This window comes from Staurois parvus, unplaced genomic scaffold (assembly GCF_062004578.1).
Source record: "Staurois parvus isolate SC_StPar_1 unplaced genomic scaffold, SC_StPar_1.0 ptg000414l, whole genome shotgun sequence".
Classification (NCBI taxonomy): domain Eukaryota; kingdom Metazoa; phylum Chordata; class Amphibia; order Anura; family Ranidae; genus Staurois; species Staurois parvus.
Genome location: NW_028318210.1, coordinates 6,567,695 through 6,589,318, shown reverse-complemented (window position 1 = coordinate 6,589,318; position 21,624 = coordinate 6,567,695). Strand labels below are relative to the sequence as shown.

Below are 21,624 nucleotides of genomic sequence, written 5' to 3'. Positions count from 1 at the left end.
ATCTGACCAGAGCACCTTCTACCACATGTTTGATGTGTCCCTCACATGGCTTCTCGCTAACAGGACTGCTTATGGCTTTCTTGCCACACTTCAATAAGGCCAGATTTGTGGAGTGCACGACTAATAGTTGTCCTGTGGTCAGATTCTCCCACCTGAGCTGTGAATCTCTGCAGCTCCTCCAGAGTTACCATGGGCCTCTTGGCTGCTTCTCTTATTAATGCTCTCCTTGCCCGGCCTGTCAGTTTCGGTGGATGGCCATGTCTTGGTAGGTTTGAAGTTGTGCCATACGCTTTCCCATTTTCAGATGGTTGATTGAACAGTGCTCCGTGAGATGTTCAAATCTTGGATATTTTCTTTATAACCTAACCCTGCTTTAAACTTCTCCAGAACATTATCCCTGACCTGCCTGGTGTGTTCCTTGGCCTTCATGATGTTGTTTGTTCACTAACAAACCTCTGACGGCTTCACAGAACAGCTATGTTTATACTGAGATTAAAATTACACACAAGTGGACCCAATTTACTAATTAGGTGACTTCTGAAGGCAATTGGTTCCATTAGATTTTAGTTAGGGGTATCAATAAAAGGGGGCTGAATAGAAATGCAAGCCACACTTTTCAGATATTTGTAAAACATTTTGAAAACCATTTGTCATTTACCGTAAACTTCCCCAATTATGTGCCACTTTGTGTTGGTCTATCATATAAAATCCAAACAAAATACATTTACGTTTTTGGTTGCAAAACATGACAAAATGTGGAAAAGGTCAAGGGGTATGAACACTTTTTCAAGGCACTGTACAATGCTATGCCAGTTTCAAAAATGGAGGGTAACACACCACTGGCATCATCCACAAAATAGTTTTTTGGAGACTGATAAGACAGAACACGATCACATAAATAAGTTCTGTCTAAGCAGTCTCCAAGGACGTTTCTTGTGGATGATGCCAGAAATGTGCGACGTTCCTTTTCAGACTTGCCTCATCTGCTACAGGTGTGAATGAGCTCTGTGACAGACTGCATCTGCCCTTCACAGCTAACGTCCCAAGTTATTATTTAAAACCAGTAACAATGGAATGCAGAGGCAATCATTTAATGTGATAAAGAGTACATCTATTTCTATAGTCTTACAGATACAACCATAATGCGGATGTAACCCACAAATGAAACAGAGTTTGACACCTTTGCTTTAGATCTACTTTAAGGCCGGGCTTGACGAATTTGCTTTGAATCTAGGAGCCAGGCACCTGGAATTGCATGCTCGGGACATCAGGCATTAGGAATTTGACAGCAAGTTGACAGCCTCATATATACTCAAAGAGACATTGCAATCCAGCAAATAGAGATTTCAATATAGCCAAGAGATAAACAAAAATAATCACACTAGGGAACAAATTTCCACTCCTAAAAAGGAAAGCAGCTACAGCATTGAAGGTAACAATATAAATCAAGAATATACAAAGTGGCGGTGCAGTGCTAACTATAAAACAGACATAACATCAGTCCATAAGCATCTCCTTATAAAAAGGTGCAACATAAAATGGTCCAAAAAGATGGTGCAAATAAACTAAGAAGAGCTGACAATCCATAGAGATCCCTACTGAATAAGCCATAGTTGTTGTTCAGAGGGATAGAACACACAAAGGAAGGACCTCCACCTCCAAACCAAGCAAACTGCCTTTTACTGCCCGAGAAAAGCGAAGTAGCAACACAGCAGGACCTCAAGCAGTTTTTCAATGGCGCCACTCTTATTGGGCAAATCAGCTCCAGTCAGCAGTAATTCCAGCAACTTTCAGATAAACAAGCAGTGGCAGAATACCATCATCCCTGCCGCATAGCCTCCACTGCAAAATCCCTCTGGCGAGTTGATCATTAAAGAAAGAAATCACTACACTCCAGGCTCCAGCAAACAAATTAACTTCACAATGCCATGCCTCTGAAGTGTCTTCTTTCCATATAGTGGTCTTGCTGGGGAGTTTTTATATGGTCCTCTCTGTGCAACAGGCCCTAGTGAAGGATCTTTCACATTACTTCCATCTATATCTGGGAGGTCAAAAGGAGGGCACATCTATAAACAGCAAAAAAGCACGTACATGATGGCACCATTTATTTCACTGCAGGGGGAGGGAGACAGCCCCATGTAGCAAAGATCATAAAACTCAGCTCACAGGTATGGGAATTGTGCAGCAGCAATGTAGCACTTACACATTCAATGGGTAGTCCAGTCCACGAAAGCTCCCCCCTTCCTCTTTACCGCCACCGACCAACTACGCGCCGACCCTGGCTCAGTGATACAAGATGCAGCCCTTCTCTCAGTCTGAGTGAACAGTGCTCCACCAGCGGTCCTGTGACCCAATGCCCCCACCAACCCGCTGCTGCCGGCCAAACAAAAGGAAACCGGGAGCGCAGTCATGGAGTGACAGGCAGAGAGCACACAGCACACTCAGGAGTCGGGCGGCAGGTGCGGAACAGTAAATGGGCTTACAGCCAAGGCGCCAGGACGCATTTTCTTGTTGCCATGGCGACCTGGGAATTGTCGAGCCCTGCTTTAAGCCTTAATTCACCAAGCTAAAATGATTGGCATTTTCTAGAACAACCCTTATTTTCAGCATTAAGCCTCCATGTACACTGAACTCCAAAGGACGCCTAGGAGAAAAGCAGCAGGAACATGCAGTAAAAGCCACATTTTTGCATGAGTGTTTGTGCCTTTGGTGTTAATGCATTGTACTGGTCAAAATGTTAATCTATTCTGGCCATAAGAATGTATTAACGCACGTTTATGCATTTTTTCAGCCCAAACACTCCTCTTCAGAATGTGCAGGTGACAGGTTTTTTTTTTCCTGCTTCTAAACGCCTGTAAAACAGGAATTTGTGAGCTGCAGTGTGAATGAGGCCTAAGAGGAATAAAACACAACAGTCAGAAGACTGAAATTACCAGTGTTTTAGCTAAAGGTAATGAGTCTTTAGCATTCCTCTCACTGCCCAACCAGCTCTGGGACAGAGGATGCATTTATGAGTAGTGATGCACTGATATATCGGCTGACAAGTAGGGTTTTCAGCGAGCTTTCATTTTATTTTCTGTCCAATTTTTGTGTGCTACTTTCAATAGTTATTTTACATTACTGGATTGTATTTTTTAAATTCATATTCATTTAAATTCATGATATTAAATTTAAAAAAAAAAAAAAAAAAAAAAAACAACACTGTCCATTTCAGTTTCAATTTTCAGCCAAGTGCATCTTGAATTTTTGGTTTCAGTCCAGAATTTTCATTTCGGTGCACCACTAAGCAGTGGTGTACTGATCTTCACCAAAATGTTGCACGTGCACTGGGCACATCCACAGAGAACAACATCTGTCCATGGAACACGCACCAAGCTCAAGACAAAACATGACCATGCTCAGAGCAAACAATATTTTGGAAAACATCAGTACTGCCAAGATCACCAAGCCCCCAAATATATCCACGAAAACTTTCAAGAAGAAAAGAGAGGCCAGCCAGTGCTTGTTGTGAGCGCATGACTACTTTAATTCACCCAGCAGTAATAATTACGTTAAAGTGGTTGTAATCCCCTACAATATACCCAGTAAATCAACCAGCCTCAGGTGATATACAGAGATTAATCAAATTCTCCTACATAAGTTGTACCTGTTTGTCTGCAGTCTTCTCTACAACCGTTCACAATGCAGAATTTATAAAGCTTGGCTGGAGTTCAGAAAAAAAAAAAAAAAAAAAAAAAAAAAAAAAGAAGAAGGGGTGGAGAGATGAAGTTACTCTGTAGAAGTCTGTAAGGAAAGCTCAGAGAGCTGACTGGAGGGAAGGGACACACACCCCTGCACACAGCTCACAGGAACAGAGCAGAGGCTGCCAATTAGCTGGGAGGTCCCTCCCCGTCACCATTTTTCTCTTGGTGTCAGGAAAACTTTTCAGAAGTGATTCATACTGATAGAAGAGAAAATGAAGCAGAAGGCAGAAATGACACTTAGGGCTCTTAATTGAGACAAGTACACACTGTAGAGGGATATGCTTTGTTCATATTGTATGTCGTACAACCACTTTATGTAGTAAAGCTAAGCAAATGTACTCCCCCTTACACACTACAGTAGCCACAGTCTGCTGGAAGATTGCAGATTGTTTAAGTTGCCTAGGTTACCATCTTAGAATATTTGCAAGAAATTGGAAAATAAAACGCGAAACAAAAATTATCTTTTTTACATATTGCAAAAATTGAGCTCAGCTGAGCTTTAGTACAAAATTACAGACTTTACAAACTGTATGCCACAAAAAACATCCTTCTTTAGCATCTTAGAGGAATCTTCCATTAACCATCATGTGATCCCTTAAATGTCACTTGCATTGTAGTTCAAAGCTGCTTATGGAGTTAGAACATTTGTTGGACATGGACATCTAAACCAAAGTAAATAAATAACTTACATCCAGTATAAAAGCATAAATGTTTCTGGAGTATTCTGTACATTTTACAGTAAAATTGTTTAACAGTAAAGGGAGCTTACCTGTTCAGAAAGGCATTTCCAAAACTATTTAGTTTTCTAAAGGGTTTTTTTGGGTCGACAACCAATGCATTTCCTGGAATGCTTCCTTCTTTTTCACCGTACATGACAGCAATGAACGAATCTGTTGTAGGCTCTGGTCCAATTCGCATTCCTGGAAAATCTTGTTCTAGTAAGTATCTGTAAATAAGGAGAATTCAATTACATTTTATTGATACAAAAAAACAGTTCAGTAAAAAGTCTTAAAAAGAAGAAAAAAAAAAAAAAAAAAAAAAAAAAAAAAAAAGAAGTGTTGCGTAGGGCAGTCATATTAACCTCCCTGGCGGTATTCCCGAGTGTAGCTCGGGGTAAAGTTTCAGTACCACAAGCGGTAACCCCGAGCTACACTCAGGCTTACCATGCGGCCCTGCTCCACGATCCCTCGATCACTTACCTTGTCCTGCGCTCCTGCGATGTCCCTCCTGCAGTGTCCCTGGCAATGTAATCCGGCATCTGTCATCCGGGTCCCGTCCCTTGCAAGCGTCGGGACGTACGGGGGACGGAACGGCGGGAAATTTGAAAATGACAAAAAGTGACATTCACTAAAATCACATAGTATTCCATTACTGTATCAAACCATTTCACATACATTTTGTCCCTACTGCTTTGTCCTGCCTACATTTTTACTGTTTTTTCTGCCTGGAAACTGAGAAACATCCATGGTATCCAAAAAGTGTCCCTTTAGGTCAAAAGCGGTTTTAGATCAGCTAGAGAACAGCGACAGTAAATTAGAACTACTTGCAGAATTGAGTGATAATGATTCGTGAGGAAATTCGTCATCAGACACTGAAAACGATTTTGCGACTTTGCTCAGCGATGTGCTAACTTGGTGCTCCATTTCAAATTTCAGTGTTTTTGGTTTGATTATATTATTGAATTAAATTTATTATATTATTTATTAAATAATAATTTATGATTTTGTGTTTCAAGTTTTATCCTACCACAGATGTTTACTAGACTCTTGTTCGGACAGATTTCAGTGAGTTATTCCTAAAAATGACAGGCCTACAATTTAAAAAAAAAATAATAATATTTCCATGCAAAAAAAAAAAATGTACTGCTTTGAGCACAGAAATATGGACATGATCAGACCGCTAGGGAGGTTAAATTACATAGCCGATAACAAAACAAATGGAAAACAAAGTCATGAAACTCAAAAAGTTATTTGCCTTCCTAGGCCACTGCAGATCCACTAAAAAGTGAGAATTCAATTTTTATGCAATAAAGATGAAATGTCATGTTAGCTGCAAAAGACAAAAAGAGTTCTAACTGAAGCTTGGTAATTGGCTCAGCACCGTCACATGCGTAAGGGAAAAGAAGTTGCTTTTAGCAACCTGTTAGCACCCTGTTAGATCAGTGAGTACTAAAATCTGTCAGCTGCAATAGCTGACAATTGTTGTAGTTCTTCCATTCACAGAACTCTGTGAATGAATGACTCGGCCGAGTGGGCAGCGCCCTACACTCCCCCTTTTTTTTTTTTTCCCCCTCTCAAAATTGTGACGGTGCAGGGAGAAGATCCCCGGCCTGCTATCACAATGGGGGATCTGATGGGGGTGTGGGGACTTTTGCATCGGTAACATGTTAAGAATGGTGAACATACCCTTTTAAAGGAAAGAAACAGACTTCCCATACTGCAAATGCTATTTGGCTGAATGTCATGCTGACCTCTTTCTTCCATACTTTAACCACTTGCCTACTGGGCACTTTCACCCCCTCTCTGCCCAGGCCAATTTTTCAGCTTTCGGCACTGTTGCACTTTGACAATTGCACGGTCATGCAACATTACCGAAAACTTTAATTTTTTTTTTTTTTGAGACAGCTTTCTTTTGGTGCTATTTAATCGCCACTGGATTTTTATTTTTTGCTAAACAAACTAAATTTTGAAAAAAAAATTTTATGAAATGTTGTAAATAAGTAATTTTTCTCCTTCACTGACAGGCACTATTTGGCACTGATGGGTACTGACAGGCATCATTGATGGGCACTGCTGGGTGGTACAGACAGGCATAGATGGGCACTGAAAGGCAGAACTGATGGGCACTATGTGGTACTGATAGGCGTCACTGCCAGATGGCACTGATGGGCACTACTTACTGGCACTGATGGGTACTGATAGACAGAGTTCTGTGAATGGAAGAACTACAACAATTGTCAGCTATTGCAGCTGACAGATTTTAGTTCTCAATGAACTAACAGGGTGCTGATAAGCACTCTAGGTAGTTTGATTCTTCCTGTCATTCAGTAACTGCCCACCCACACAAGGTATGGGCAGGCAAAAATGCACATGCTTTTTTGCCACCTTTTTTAAAAAAAGGACATGTGACTCAAAAACCACACCAAAAACGCAACGCTAGTGCAGATATATTTTTGCCACATTTTCCAATAATTTCAATGGGGAGATGCATTTGTGGTCCAAAAACTAAGGATACTGGATGCATGACCAAGTATGACTTTGTAGTAACCACAACATCTCAGTGCTCCTGACTTTACAGCTCTCACATTACTCATCTGTCAGGACAAGTTGCAGAAAAACTGCATTTTAGAACACTTGGGAAAAGAGTAATGAAGGCCATACACTAAGCAATTTGCAAGAAATCCAACAAATGTGAGCAGCCCTTATGTTGAATTGGTAGTGTGAACACAGAAATTAAAAAGTTTAAAGGAATATGACTATCAATTCAATAAATCCCTTGTGCTGGCTTCTCAGCTGAATTCCTCCTCAGGGACCTGTCATTTACACTCAAGAGTACCGACTGTGCCCTCCCTTTCCGACCACCTCCTCCACTCATAAAAGCTGTATAGTTGCTTCTATGAATGAAAAATGACTTATGAATGGAGGAGGTGGACTTTTCCTTCCTCTGCTCATCTTCCATTAGGTAGTATTTTTATTCATAGAAGCAACTGTACAGCTTCTATGAATGAAGAAGGTGGGTGGAAAGGGCAAGCATAGCTTTCACTCTTGATATGCACAAGGAGCCAGTAGCACAAGGGATATATTGGACTGATAGTAAGCCAAGTTCCTTGTGCCAATTTACATTTATTTACCGACTAAACTTAGTCTTTAAAAGATCACATACATTTTTAGGTACCAGCATCCCTAATACAGTGAGGAACAGAAGTATTTGAACACCCTGCGATTTTGCAAGTTCTCCCACTTAGAAATCATGGAGGAGTCTGAAATTCACATTGTAGGTGCATTCCCACTCAGGGACAGAATTTAAAAAAAAAAAAAAATAATTTCAGGAAATCACATTGTATGATTTTTAAAAGAATTTATTTGTCTTGCACTGCTGAACATAAGTATTTGAACACCTAAGAAAATCAGTGTTAATATTTGGTACAGAAGCCTTTGTTTGCAATTACAGAGGTCAAACGTTTCCTGTAGTTCTTGACCAGGTTTGCACACACTGCAACAGGGATTTTGGCCCACTCCTCCACACAGATCTCCTCTAGATCTGTCAGGTTTCGGGGCTGTAGCTGAGTAACACGGAGTTTCAGCTCCCTCCAAAGATGTTCTATTGGATTTAGGTCTGGAGACTGGCTAGGCCACTCCAGAACCTTGATATGCTTCTTATGGAGCCACTCCTTGGTTATCCTGGCTGTGTGCTTCGGGTCATTGTCATGTTGGAAGACCCAGCCACGACCCATCTTCAATGCTCTGACTGAGGGAAGGAGGTTGTTGCTCAAAATCTCACAATAAATGGCCCCATTCATCCTCTCCTTAATACAGTGCAGACGTCCTGTCCCCTTCGCAGAAATGCACCCCCAAAGCATGATGTTACCACCCCCATGCTTCACAGTAGGGATGGTGTTCTTGGGATGCAACTCATCCTTTTTCCTCCAAGCACAACGAGTGAAGTTTAGACCAAAAAGTTCTACTTTGGTCTCATCTGACCACATGACTTTCTCCCATGCCTCCTCTAGTTCATCCACATGGTCATTGGAAAACTTCAGACGGGTCTGGACATGTGATGACTTGAGCAGGGGAACCTTCCGTGCAATGCATGATTTGAAACCATGACGGCGTAGTGTTCTACCGAAAGTGACCTTTGAAACTGTGGTCCCAGCTCTCTTCATGTCATTGACCAGCTCCTCCCTTGTAGTTCTGGGCTGATTCCTCACCTTTCTTATCAGTGATACCCCACGAGGTGAGATCTTGCATGGAGCCCCAGTCCGAGGGAGACTGACAGTCGTCTTTAGCCTCTTCTATTTTCTAACAATTGCTCCAACAGTTGATCTATTTTCACCAAGCTGCTTGGCTATTTGGCCCATAGCCCTTTCCAGCCTTGTGGAGGTCCACAATGTTGTCTCTGGTGTCTTTTGACAGCTCTTTGGTCTTGCCCATGGTAGTAGTTGGCGTCTGACTGACTGTGGGGTGGACAGGTGTCTTTAAAGAGCTCAGACAGGTGCTACTAAGTTAGATTAATGAGTGGAGTAGAGGTAGAATATTTAAAAGGCACAGTAACAGGTCTTTGAGAGCCAGAATTCTTGCTGTTTCTTAGGTGTTCAAATACTTATGTTCAGCAGTGCAAGACAAATAAAATTCTTTAAAAATCATACAATGATTTCCTGAATTTTTTTTTTTTATTCTGTCTCTCAGAGTGGGAATGCATCTAAAATGTGAATTTCAGACCCCTCCATGATTTCTAAGTGGGAGAACTTGCAATATCGCAGGGTGTTCAAATACTTCTGTTCCTCACTGTATATAAGAACAGATGTGGCGGACTATCAAGGAAGTGAAAGCAGTGAGCAGGTGTATCTTCCACAGCTTGAACCCACTTATTCATGTAGTCATTGCAACACATCACATCAGCTACCAACACCTCTTGCAGTCATATGTTCCATTAAGATCCTCTGTACATCACAACAGACAAGAGTCTCTGAACCATGTCTACATTCTGCAATATGCAGATTAGGCAGAGCCAGGATATCCAGGAAACAATTGCACACCTATTTTTTGGGTATTTCCATTGTTACAGTTGAAAATCTAAAAGCTGCAGCAAAAAAGCAAAGCGGTACAGCCCTTGTAAATATGGAGGCAGATGTCTGGGCTTCCTTTACCTATTAAATCGGAACCCTGCTTCCATTTTCTGCCCTACCAAGCAGATAGTGGTAATACGATGGGTTGCCATTTTATGCTCCATTTCTATACAGGAGATCCAAAACTTATTTAAAAACTGAACTTTTCTGAATGATGGTACTAACCATTTCAGCTGGTAAAACAAACGCCTGGCCTAAACCCCACATTAGTCACATGAAACGAACTTTTGACTAGTAGAAACTACATCACACAGGCTATTCAACAGAAGCATTTTAGAGAGTGTGCAGTTTTTAAAACTTGCCTGTGTTAGCAATCCCTGTCCGCTGGTAAAAAAAAAAACTTCAGACTCATGTGAACTAGCATGTCCTAGGTCTGAACTCCACAACACAAGGTTCTGCTTCCTCTGCTCCACCGCAGTTCTATTAATCTAAACATGTCCTCTGCAACTGTCAACCAAAAACAATGCTTATTCCTGCCCAGAGGGTGCATGGAAGTTCAGAGGGAGAAAATACACCTTCCCAAAGATCAGAGTCCAAGAATTATTAGTTGGAATGGTTTGGTATGCCAAGTCAAATTATTAGGGGATAACTAATAATAGACATGGCTAACAAAGATGTGCACATATGTATATATAGAATGTTTATAAGATATATAAATTAAATACTGCACACACAAAAACACGTGCTTACTCCGATTGTGATTTTCCATTGCCTGGACAGGAAAAATTTACTTGAAAAAGGAGCTCCATTTTTTTCAGACAATCACCAGCGCAGGAGTCCTGTGATGTCTTCACCAGTCTTTGGATCCATGGCACTGCCCTTTTGGCTGTGGAAGCCAGCCGTGACATCCTGCTGTTTTACAGCCGGCACCCTACTGCGCATGTGCAAGATCGCACTGCGCTGTCAAATTGGTCATGCAGCCTCCTTTATCAACAATGCTTAGTCCTACAAACTTGGCCCCTTACTGAATTGATCATTTTAGGGTTAACAATACTAATTAGGAGTATTTCCCCCATTTTGGTCACCCTCTCTTTCTATAGTCAATTGGTTGTACATTGAGTGCAGGAATGAATATAATTTTCCCTTTTCATATTAGATTGCTACTTATTTCATGGCTTATCATTATGTTTAATTTATTCATTATAGATCTACCATTATAGATTTAGATTATATACTAGAATTACAGTTTTGTCAATGAATGATCATTGAGGTATGTCAGCCACTAGATGGCTCTTTGGAAGTCTTAGGCTCTATGCACACGGGGCATTTTATTAATGCTGGTAACATTAGCTGTGTAAAGTTATGTTAAGAACGTGCATTTTTCAGCATTTCATGTTTAACATTTTCTTTTTTGCTTAAAAAAAAAAAAAAAAAAAAAAAAAAAACGTAAAGTCCAAAAATGCCAGTTTGCCGCGTTTTTCAGCATTAGAGCACTTTTACATCTTAAAAACACCTCTAGAAACACTATTTCGGGGGGGTCTTTCCAGCCAAAAAACGCTGATTACAGTCTTTGTAACATGCTGGGGAAATTACTGGCTGTAGAAATGCCAAAAGCCAAAAACAGCCGCTGTAAAAAAGTCCAGTGTGCATGAGGACTTGTTCCATTGTGTTTATTGTAATCAATTTGGAATATCCATCTTATATACCAATTGGATTAATTTTACAATATACCCAATTTGATACTAGTACATTTTTGATTTGTATCCAAGGTTTTAAATAGTTTAGGCTAAATAATGTCCTCGCTTCCGAGTCTCTTCCCCACTATCCGGGGTTATGTTTGAGATTCCATCCACAGAGCGAGGCTTGGTTTCTGTTCTCAGTATGGATGCGAAAGAAGCTTGGTCGCAATGAGGTCACTGCCTACTCACGCGGCCTCTCTTACTTCTAGTCACGGGTTTATTCACGGCTATGCCACGAAGATGGGGGCTGAATTATTCCAAATCGAGGCTTGGTTGCATCTTATTTAAGCGCGATGGCGGTCTCCTAGCCCCGAAAGACGTCTGCTATGACGAAACATCGGGCAGAGCTTCCCTTCTGACATCATCATGCAAGAATCGCCATTTCTACCGTTGTTTGTGCTGATTGATGGTCTATGGTTGCTTTTTTTATTTTTTAATGCTTGTAAGGGCGATTTTATTTACTTAATAAATGGTATTTCAACTTACTGCACTATGAGAGGCACTTTATTATTTTTATATGAGCTTAAGTCAACCCCATAAGACCAGGACGGTTTGAGGAGCGTCAGATGATACACATTATCTGATTCATGGGTCTGGATGGAATTATACATATCAGGTGTATATTGACCCCCTATAATTAAGGGGTTACAGGATCTGGTAAGCCTCCAATGTATGGATATATATCAATTGTATACTATTTATAATTTCACTTAGCACAACACTAGGTATTTATTTTGATTTATGATTTAGAGGGGATATCCTCTTGGTGTGTTTGCTGCTTTGTACACAGTTAGGTTTGGGAATTACAATGAACACAGGAGGTTGCAAGCACTGCTTGGGAGGGGGGTACCAGCTCCCAAAATAGGTGCGCGTGTACGTGTGTAGGGGGGCAGCAGATTAGCAGTACTTTTAAAGTGTTACTAAACCCAGGACCCTGTATTCACCATGTTCGGTCTTCCACAGTACATAGAACATGGGAATGCAAATATTTTAGTAAATCTAAACTGCTGAATACCTTTTCTGATCAGCATTAAATAACAGTCTTGCGACTTCTATCAGTGTCTGGCCGAGCACAGGTTAAAGCTTGTAGGAGGAGTTTGCATTCTCCTCTTACTGTCCTATGAGTAGCATGACCCATGACCCTCTGTCTGGACAGCGCCGATTGGCCCTGTGCTGACTACATGCACCCTCCCAAAAAAAAAAAAAAAAAAAAAAAAAAAAAAAACAACACACAACCCATACACCTCTCTAGCAATACACACCAAACGGAGCATGTGCAAAGTGCCTCCTAGTGCTCTGTACTATCAGCAGATGGATTGGGGACTGTGGAGGAAGGGGAGGATCAGAGAAAACAGGATCAAACAGCCTGTTTACACAATGCGCAGGATTAACCCCTTAGGCTCCACAAGTATACTTTACTGCGTATACAGACTGGTTTTACTGTTGTGAGTTTAGTAACACTTTAAGTTAAGGTCAGGGGCCCTTTCACACCCAATGCAGTAGGATGTAGTTGGCTGCATTTTGGACTGCACTTCAACTTCATGGACAGTCCAAAATCAATGTAATCCTATGGGCATAACATATACATCAATCATTGCAATGCTGTGCAGTTAGGGAGGGGGAAAGTAGGAGCATGCTGCATTTTTTTTGCACTCCAAATGCATTGCACCTCACTGCACTAACACACACACACACACACACACACTTCCTGGATCTGTGCATGTGGCGAGCAGTGTAAACCATAATGGCATACAGGTCACCCATAGCTGCAGAGGACATCATCACAATGTTCCAGGAGTACCCTGTGCTCTGTGACCCCAGACAAACATTATGCTGACAACAGAAGAAAAGGCCTCATCTGGGTGAACATTACAGCAAGAAATGTACCCATATCATGAACAAATGGACACACAGAAACGAGAACACTCACTGGTAAGTTGATTACTGCATGTGTTTATCAGGATAGTCGTATCAGTCATGAAGTGTTCCAGAACAGAATGCAGGGATCACACAGACCCTTCCTCTGCCTGTACCAATGATGGGACATGCTTCTCTCTATACACTATGAAGAAAAGGGGACCTCAGAGGAAACAGAAGAAAGCCAAGCCCAACACATAGAAAAATGCACTGCAACTGCGTGATAAATGCAGTGCAAGACGCATGCAAATGTAAGTCAAGCGTGCAACAAACGTGCTTCAAATGCATGTAAACATGCAGTCAAAAATGCACAGTTTCTGGTGTGAATGGGCCCTAAGGCAACTACAACAACCAAATTCTGGTCCATCCTTACAGACAAAGCACTGAAACCTCCTGATGGTGTTAGAACCGTCCTGCATTCTGTACATTCCTGGTGGTTGTGTTTGCATACCTTCATTCATCAAATGCCGGGGACAACAGTCAACCCCACTGGGCATTTCTTAGGTGCAAAGGTTTTTTAATAATCACAAAAACAGCACCAGGAACTTTAAACAAAAAAAAGTTTAAAGTTGAGCTCCAGGCTAAACAAATTTTCTAAATACAAAAGGCATGTGTATTTTTTTTTTTTTTTTTTTTTTTTTTTTTATTCGATTGTTTGCTTTGTGCATTTCTTCCTGATCTGTGCAGTAATACAGCATGAAATGTTACCTCTGTGTAGGAATTTCCTGTAAAGAGACCATTCAATGCTGTTCTTTCCTTCTGCAGGGTAACTGGTCTTTTATCTGCCCCCTCCTGTATTTTCTGCACACAGCCTGTGGACCTGCTATGCAGCACTGCAAGGACGTCATTGCTACTCAGTACTTACAGTGAACTTATGCTTAGAAAGCAGTTCCTGGTGCTGATCCAACACATTGTTATTGGCTACTGAGGCAGCCCGTCAATGTGATTGGTCAGTAGGAGTAATGGTGAAATGGCAAATCTCTGGCACTACCAGGAAATATCAGATCTTTGAAGATCAGAATAGCCCAGAATTCACATGAAGCAGAGGCTGCTGCAAGTATGTGTAGCTGTAGCTGCCTGCACATTATACCCGACAGCAGTTTTGTTTTTGTACCGGATCACTTTAAGAAGTCTGTACCTACAAGATATTTAGTATTACACAGAAACATTCATTTGTTCACAGAAAGACTTGGCAGGAGCATGCTACTTTTGTATGTTCCAGTGTTCTTTCCTCAGTGACAGGTTTCCTTCCAGTCAAAACTTGAAGCCAAATAGGAAAATACCACTAACATACATCTGTGAACTTTTTTTTTTTTTTTTTTTAATTTTCCAAGGTATTTATAAACACTGCCCAGCCATACCAATATTCTGCACATATAGTGCTGCACCTTCCTCAGTCACTTTTCTGCATTCGGCTTGCTCACTGGATTATGAAAATAGCACCAACACCCCTACAAGCGCATATGCCTGGATTATAGATATTTTTTTACAAGCAGCAATAGAGCTTTAAAGCAAGCCATGGCTGACCTATGTAGCTGCACGGACTTATTGAAAAAATAAATAAAATACATAAATAAAAAAAAGCATCTTCAGTGGCAGCAGGGACTTAGCAGCTTACTAGTCTTCGCCTGTTTCATATAGCCATTTTTTACATTAGGAGACAAACTTCAGAGTCTCTGCTGTGATATTTGAGTATCAATTACTCCACAGTGCCTACAGCTAAAGAGGTCTGTGAGGGCTTGCTTGCTATATGTAAATGTATTGCATGACCATACCTTGGGCACAGGTACACTTTATAGCCCAACTTCACAAAATTCTTAAAAATCCACCCATGCAGTGAGGCTTGTCATGTCTGGGGGTGCATGAGGAAGTAAATACATACCTTGTTTCTCACTCTGGCAAGGTTCCTCCAGCACTGTGAACAGTCCCACAGAGTCTGCTCTGTAAGACCACAGACCAGAGCTTCAGGCAGAGGAGGATAGGGCCTAAGTGGCTGTGTTAGGTCAAGCACTACAGCCTGTACTGCCTTTTGGGAAAAAATATTAAAAAAATGCACAAATTTTGAAAAAAAAAATAAAGTGCATTATTATTTTTTTTTCTACAGGGGTCAGCAAAGCATTGTACCCGTGATCAGTGGATCGGGGTTCAATGTTAGGCTCCTGCAGACAAGCCCTATAGCTTTCAGCCTGTACCTCTGTATGGGCTGTCGTTTAAAATCTGCTAGGCTTGTGAATGAAGTACAAGCATGCTCATTGGCACCCTCAAAAGTTCATTGGGATCAAAAAGTGCTTTGCCAAGTTGGCAGACAAGAACTGTAGTTCTTGTATTGACATAATGCTGGGGGGATGTGGAGAACATGTTCTGGAGCATGTTGCACCCTAAATATAGGTGTAACATACTCCAAAAAGTAAACTTGTCCTTTAAATCTTACCCCTGGTTCACACATGTGCGGCCGTGCAGTCACGAATTGCACGGATACGAGAGCCCATTCATTTTAATGGACTCCCATGCCCGGGACTCGCAGGGAAGAAGTCCCTGCACTACTTGGGAAATCGCAGCCCACACAGGAACCAAGGTTCTCAGTACGGATGCAATTTCCAGTGCGGGCAGCATGCCATTAGAATTAACGGCACCCACCTGCAGGTCCCTCATTCCTCTGTGTGGGTGGTGCGGTTGCAGGTATTTGTGTGGGTCTCGCAGCAGTACCCCCCCCCCGCACAGATGTGAAGCAAGCCTTAGCCATAATAAGCTTTTAACTCTTGCAGTGCAGATGGGCCCCATTGCAAGGACACTTTTTTTAAAAACTCCTGGAGTTGCTTTGGGCTCCTTCCTATGCATTTGTCTGCATGAACACCTCCATCTCCAATTCTAAAACCTGCTAAGAAGACAAATCGCAGTGCCAGCACTCCTACCCTGAGCCTGGTTAATGTTGTACAAAGGATCATGGGAGGATAACAGAGCATGCAAGCAGCATGTACATTTAAACTAGTAGTGCGCTGAAATGAAAATTCTGGTGCTTAAACCAAAAATTCAGAATGCACGTGGCCAAAAACCGAAATGGGCAATTTTAAAAAATTAAATATACATTTTTGGAAAAAAAAAAAAAAAAAACAAAAAAAAACACACTTTAAATGGATTATAATAAAAAAAAAAAAAAAAACAAACAACAACCCACAATATATACCCCAATTTTTTTGTAAAATATGAAAGAGGATGTTACGGTGAGTAAATAGATATCCAACATGTCATGCTTTAAAAGTGCGCACCCTCGTGGAATGGCGTCAAACTATGGTACTTAATCTCCATAGGCGACGCTTTGAAATTTTACACTGCTAACCTGTAGAAATTTTAAGAGGAGAATTCTTGCTCTGATGTTCGTGGCAACACCTCACATGTGTGGTTTGAACACAATTTACATATGTGGGCGTGGCCTACATATGTGTTCAGCACCATGTACAAGCACGGGGGGGGGGGGGGGGGGGGCAGGGGGGCACTTTAAACTTTATTGTTATTTATTTTTCTTTTTTACACTGTGCCTTTACAAAAAAAAAAAAAAAGTATCAATTTTATTCCTATCACAAGGAACGCATGCATCCCTTGTGACAGAAATAAGTATTGATAGGTCCTCTTCATGGAGAGATATGGGGATAATAAGAAACCATATGTCTCCTACAATGTAAAGCATTAGATCAAAAAAAGCATTGATCTAGTGCTTAAAAAAAAAAAAAAAAAAGGCGAAGGAACGGAAGTGACATCGCTCCGGTCCTCCAAGAGCATAGAGATAAGTGGAGGATATCTTTCCTTCACTAATCTCTATGCCCAGCTCCAGGATCGTTAAGTGGTTTCTCAGGTAAGGCTGAGAACTACTGAGCAGAGGCCAGTGATGGTGGCGGCGAGGGGTGGCAGGGGCAAGGGGGTGGGGTTATTTTCAGCACCTGTATAGGTGCATTTTTTTTTTACATTGGCCAACGGCCAATAGGGGTGTTTTTGACTGAAACGTTTCGGCCACCAAAATTTCAATACACCCCTAATTTAAACCAACTCAGACATTGTTTAAAGCACATACTCATCCACAGCAAATGCAGCATTTTCCCCCTGTGGGAGCCAGACAGTGGGTCCTGCCCTGCCATCTTAAAGCGGAGTTCAACTCACGCTGTCAAAAAATAAAAGTCATCAGCTACAAAAACTGTAACTGCTGCAGGACCAGGTAAATGTCTTTCTGACCTAGGGTGGAATGGGGCAGAGCTAAAAATTAAAAACAGAAAACCCTGCTTGCAGGGTCAAAGTGGAACTGACTTCCTTTTGGGGGTTGAGAATACAGCTGGCATGAATTAGAACACCTGCATCCACACGGCTGTCAAATTATTAACAGTGACTGTGTCTGTGCAGCCGCTGCATCCCAATTGGCAAGTATCGGACTGCCTGCATGGGCATGTGCAGAACACCTGTGCACCCCCATGAAGGCAAACTCAGCCATGGCCCTGGCTTACGCTTAAGTATGCCCATGTGATTGAGACCTTATTGTCATTTGTGACTTCATTAGGGAGAGTTCCCATTGTGCGTTATAAAGGATGAGAGACACAGACAGCAACTCAAGGAGAACTGGGGGCCTCTGTTCAAATCCTGGCCGGGAGAAGGAGAGAAACTCCTTAGACTGTAAGCTCCTCCTGACGTCATCATGCTGTTGGCTATTTTGAAAGTGGTCTTTTTGAATGCTTTTTATTGTTCTACAGTCTGTAAGTAGGATTTTTTTGGAGTTCACATTTGGGTCTTGGATGTTTGGAAGATTCATGATTCAGGCATGCATAGGAGAATCTGCTAACATTCTATACTGAAATGCTGTTTGAGACCCCCCTATAATTAAGGGGTCTCTATTTCTGGTAAAGCCTCCATTTAATCAAGTGGTGGTGGTGCACACGTTGGTGAATTATCTGGAGGAAGACTATCCATGATACTAACAGCACTGACATACAGTGGTATCATTGGTTGTGGGGTTCTATCTTCATATGGACTTTATTATGTATCTATATGGACTATATGTCACTGGTTTTAATTTGATCACTTTTCACAGATTTGAGTGTCTTTATAATGTATGTATATAACTAGTGAAGTTCACACATTTTATATTCATTTGTTTTTACTGATTTGATCGCTTTTTATAGGTATGAGGGCCTTCATAGTGCACATGCATGTTTAATGAGGTTTACTGTTTTACATAGCGCAATATATTATACATAGTTTTTGAAAAGAGGATATCCTCTAAATTTGCAGCTTTGTGGGATAAGGTGATTGGAGATTTGCGCAGTTTGATCCGGTTTACTGATGTGGATGTACAGTATCTAAAGCACTACCTAAATTATCGGTACTATATAAATGCCTGTAATAAATCAAATACGAATGTTAACTCTGTTCTCAGTTTCTCTCTTTAAAACACTATCATGTTTAGAAAACAAAGAGGTAGGCAACCTTAAAGAGGGAAGATCTACCTGAACAACATGGGAGAAGTCAAAGGTCACAGCCGCATGTCGCAATCATGTGCACTGAACAGCAATCAGGAGTTTAAATCAGAGAGTGAGGAGGCATCGTATCGCCTCCTCACCACTTGTCAAACACTTGGATCGCTTTTCAGAGGAGCGACAGTGCCTGTTGCACTTGTGAATGAGCCCTTAGTTGCATTCTGCAGCGGCACCCTTAGGGTTCGTTCACATGTAAAGTTGGGGTGCGGTAAAACCCTGGCACACTGAGGGGGACAATCATAGAACATGGCAGTTCAGGGCATAGCAAGTTTAAAAAAAAAAAAAAAAACCACACATTCCAGTTACACATTATTCACAGAAGGAAGCATACCAGGACAGGGGTGTGTGGGATGCATGGAGGTACAGTGAGGGCGAGAGCCACAGTAGTCACACACAACGATGTTACAGGGCACATGGTATGTAAGGCAGAGGTGGCACACCCCTCCCCCCCGGTGCCCCACAGTGTGCACCCTCATCATAGGCGCCCCTCACTGAGCGCAAGCCCCGACCCCGCCCCCCCCCCCCCCCAGGGATCCAGCCCTGAGCGCATGGCCTGACCCCCAACATACTCCTTTGATGTATGTATATACTTTTAGCGCTCCTCAGATCGGGGCCCCCCTGGTTTCATGAAGCCGAAACGTCTGCGTTCCTTTTTTAAACTTCAGGAAAGTGGCAAAGTACGATTACATATAGGTGACAACATCTAATTGGCCGACCCTCCCCCAGGGGTCCGGCACCGAGCGCACGCCCCGACTCTCCCCCCCCCTAGGGGTCCGGCACCGAGCGCACGCCCCGACTCTCCCCCCCCCCCCAGGGGTCCGGCACTGAGCGCACGCCCCGACTCTCCCCCCCCCCAGGGGTCCGGCACTGAGCGCACGCCCCGACTCTCCCCCCCCCCCCCAGGGGTCCGGCACTGAGCGCACGCCCCGACTCTCCCCCCCCCCCAGGGGTCCGGCACTGAGCGCACGCCCCGACTCTCCCCCCCCCCAGGGGTCCGGAACTGAGCGCACGCCCCGACTCTCCCCCCCCCCCCCAGGGGTCCGGCACTGAGCGCACGCCCCGACTCTCCCCCCCCGCCCAGGGGTCCGGCACTGAGCGCACGCCCCGACTCTCCCCCCCCCGCCCAGGGGTCCGGCACTGAGCGCACGCCCCGACTCTCCCCCCCCCGCCCAGGGGTCCGGCACTGAGCGCACGCCCCGACTTCCCCCCCCCCCCGGGGTCCGGCACTGAGCGCACGCCCCGACTCTCCCCCCCCCCCCCCCCGGGGTCCGGCACTGAGCGCACGCCCCGACTCTCCCCCCCCCCCCCCCGGGGTCCGGCACTGAGCGCACGCCCCGACTCCCCCCCCCCCCCGGGGGTCCGGCACTGAGCGCACGCCCCGACTCCCCCCCCCCCCCCCGGGGTCCGGCACTGAGCGCACGCCCCGACTTCCCCCCCCCCCCGGGGGTCCGGCACTGAGCGCACGCCCCGACTCTCCCCCCCCCCCAGGGGTCCGGCACTGAGCGCACGCCCCGACTCTCCCCTCCCCCAGGGGTCCGGCACTGAGCGCACGCCCCGACTCTCCCCTCCCCCAGGGGTCCGGCACTGAGCGCACGCCCCGACTCTCCCCCCCCCCCCCGCCCAGGGGTCCAGCACTGAGCGCACGCCCCGACTCTCCCCCCCCCGCCCAGGGGTCCAGCACTGAGAGCACGCCCCGACTCTCCCTCCCCACCCAGGGGTCCGGCACTGAGCGCACGCAAAGACCTCACCCCCAGGGGTCCAGCACGGAGCGCCCACCCCCAACAGGGGTCCAGCACTGAGCACGCCCCTCCCCCCAAGGGTTCCAGCACTAAGTACTCCCAGTGGCCCCTCATTGAGTACACCCCAGGGGCCCCTCATTAGCACCCCCCAGGGGGCCCCTCATTGAGCACCCCCCCAAAAGGCCCCCTACTGAGCACCCCCTCCCCCCAGGGGCCCCTCATTGAGCACCCCCCTCCTCCAAAAGGCCACCTACTGAACACCCCCCTCCCACCAGGTCCCTCACCTGATGAAGGTGGTCTTCCCGGTACTGTACTGTCCCACCAGCAGCACCATGGGCCGGTTCTGGAAGTCGGCCTCCTCCAGCGCCGGGGAATGGAACTCATGGAAGCGGTAATGTTCCTCCAGAGGCAGCAGCTTCCCGGTGTACAGAGCCTGCAGGCCGCCCGTCACCGTCTGGTGAACATCCTGCTGCTGACGGCCAGAGCCGCTCTCCTTCCCCATCCAACTGAACATGTCCGCTCCGTGCCAGCTCTCCTCCGCTCTCCGGCATGGACCGCGATCACTTCCTTGTTATCCCCGGTGTACGGGGATCCGCCTATCACCATACAGGGCCACGTCACCTGAGCCCAAACCCCGCCCTGCACCGCACCGACCTGCCAATCACACGTCATCTCATCCTGGCTGCACCTATTGGGACATCTAGTGGTGAGCAGAGGAGCAGCAGGAGGAGCCCACCAACCTTCCTGCTCATCACTGTGTTCCCGCATTGGTGTCACCGATCAGACCTGACACTGTCACTGATCTACTATCATATCTCACACTGGGAATGTGACATTCGCTAAACATTCACTGCAGGTGAATCTCCCTGGTGCTTGTGTTTACAGGGAATGAATAATCAGCAGTGGATGCTTGGTGAATGTCACAGTCACTCTATGCTCTTATTGCAATCTTCTGATTTGAATGTCTGTGCTCCAAATAATGATGTCTGAACACTCAGCAAGTCCATGATCGATAAATGTGAATGCTGCACCCCCAGCCCCCACCCAACCACCCTGACATACATAGCCTAATACACTCTGCTATGGCCAAGCTGGCCGGTGTATTTGTCATTTGTTCACACACACGTCCAGCACTTATTGCGAGAAAATTACTAGAACCCCCCAATAATATATGTTTTCTGGAAG

The 21,624-nt window shown here is 44.3% G+C and overlaps 1 protein-coding gene across 1 annotated transcript in view; it reads right to left on the bottom strand.

Annotated features, from left to right (window-relative positions):
* Window positions 1–21,066, bottom strand: part of EHD4 (EH domain containing 4) — a 77,683-nt gene extending 56,617 nt beyond the window's left edge. Inside the window, exons 1-2 of the mRNA XM_089686900.1 lie at window positions 20,724–21,066; window positions 4,513–4,689 (exon numbers count right to left, since the gene is read on the bottom strand). Coding sequence (XP_089543026.1) covers window positions 4,513–4,689; window positions 20,724–20,953 — 407 coding nt within the window. The 5' untranslated portion in view covers window positions 20,954–21,066. The remainder of the gene's footprint in view (window positions 1–4,512; window positions 4,690–20,723) is intronic.
* Window positions 21,067–21,624: the final 558 nt, after the last annotated feature.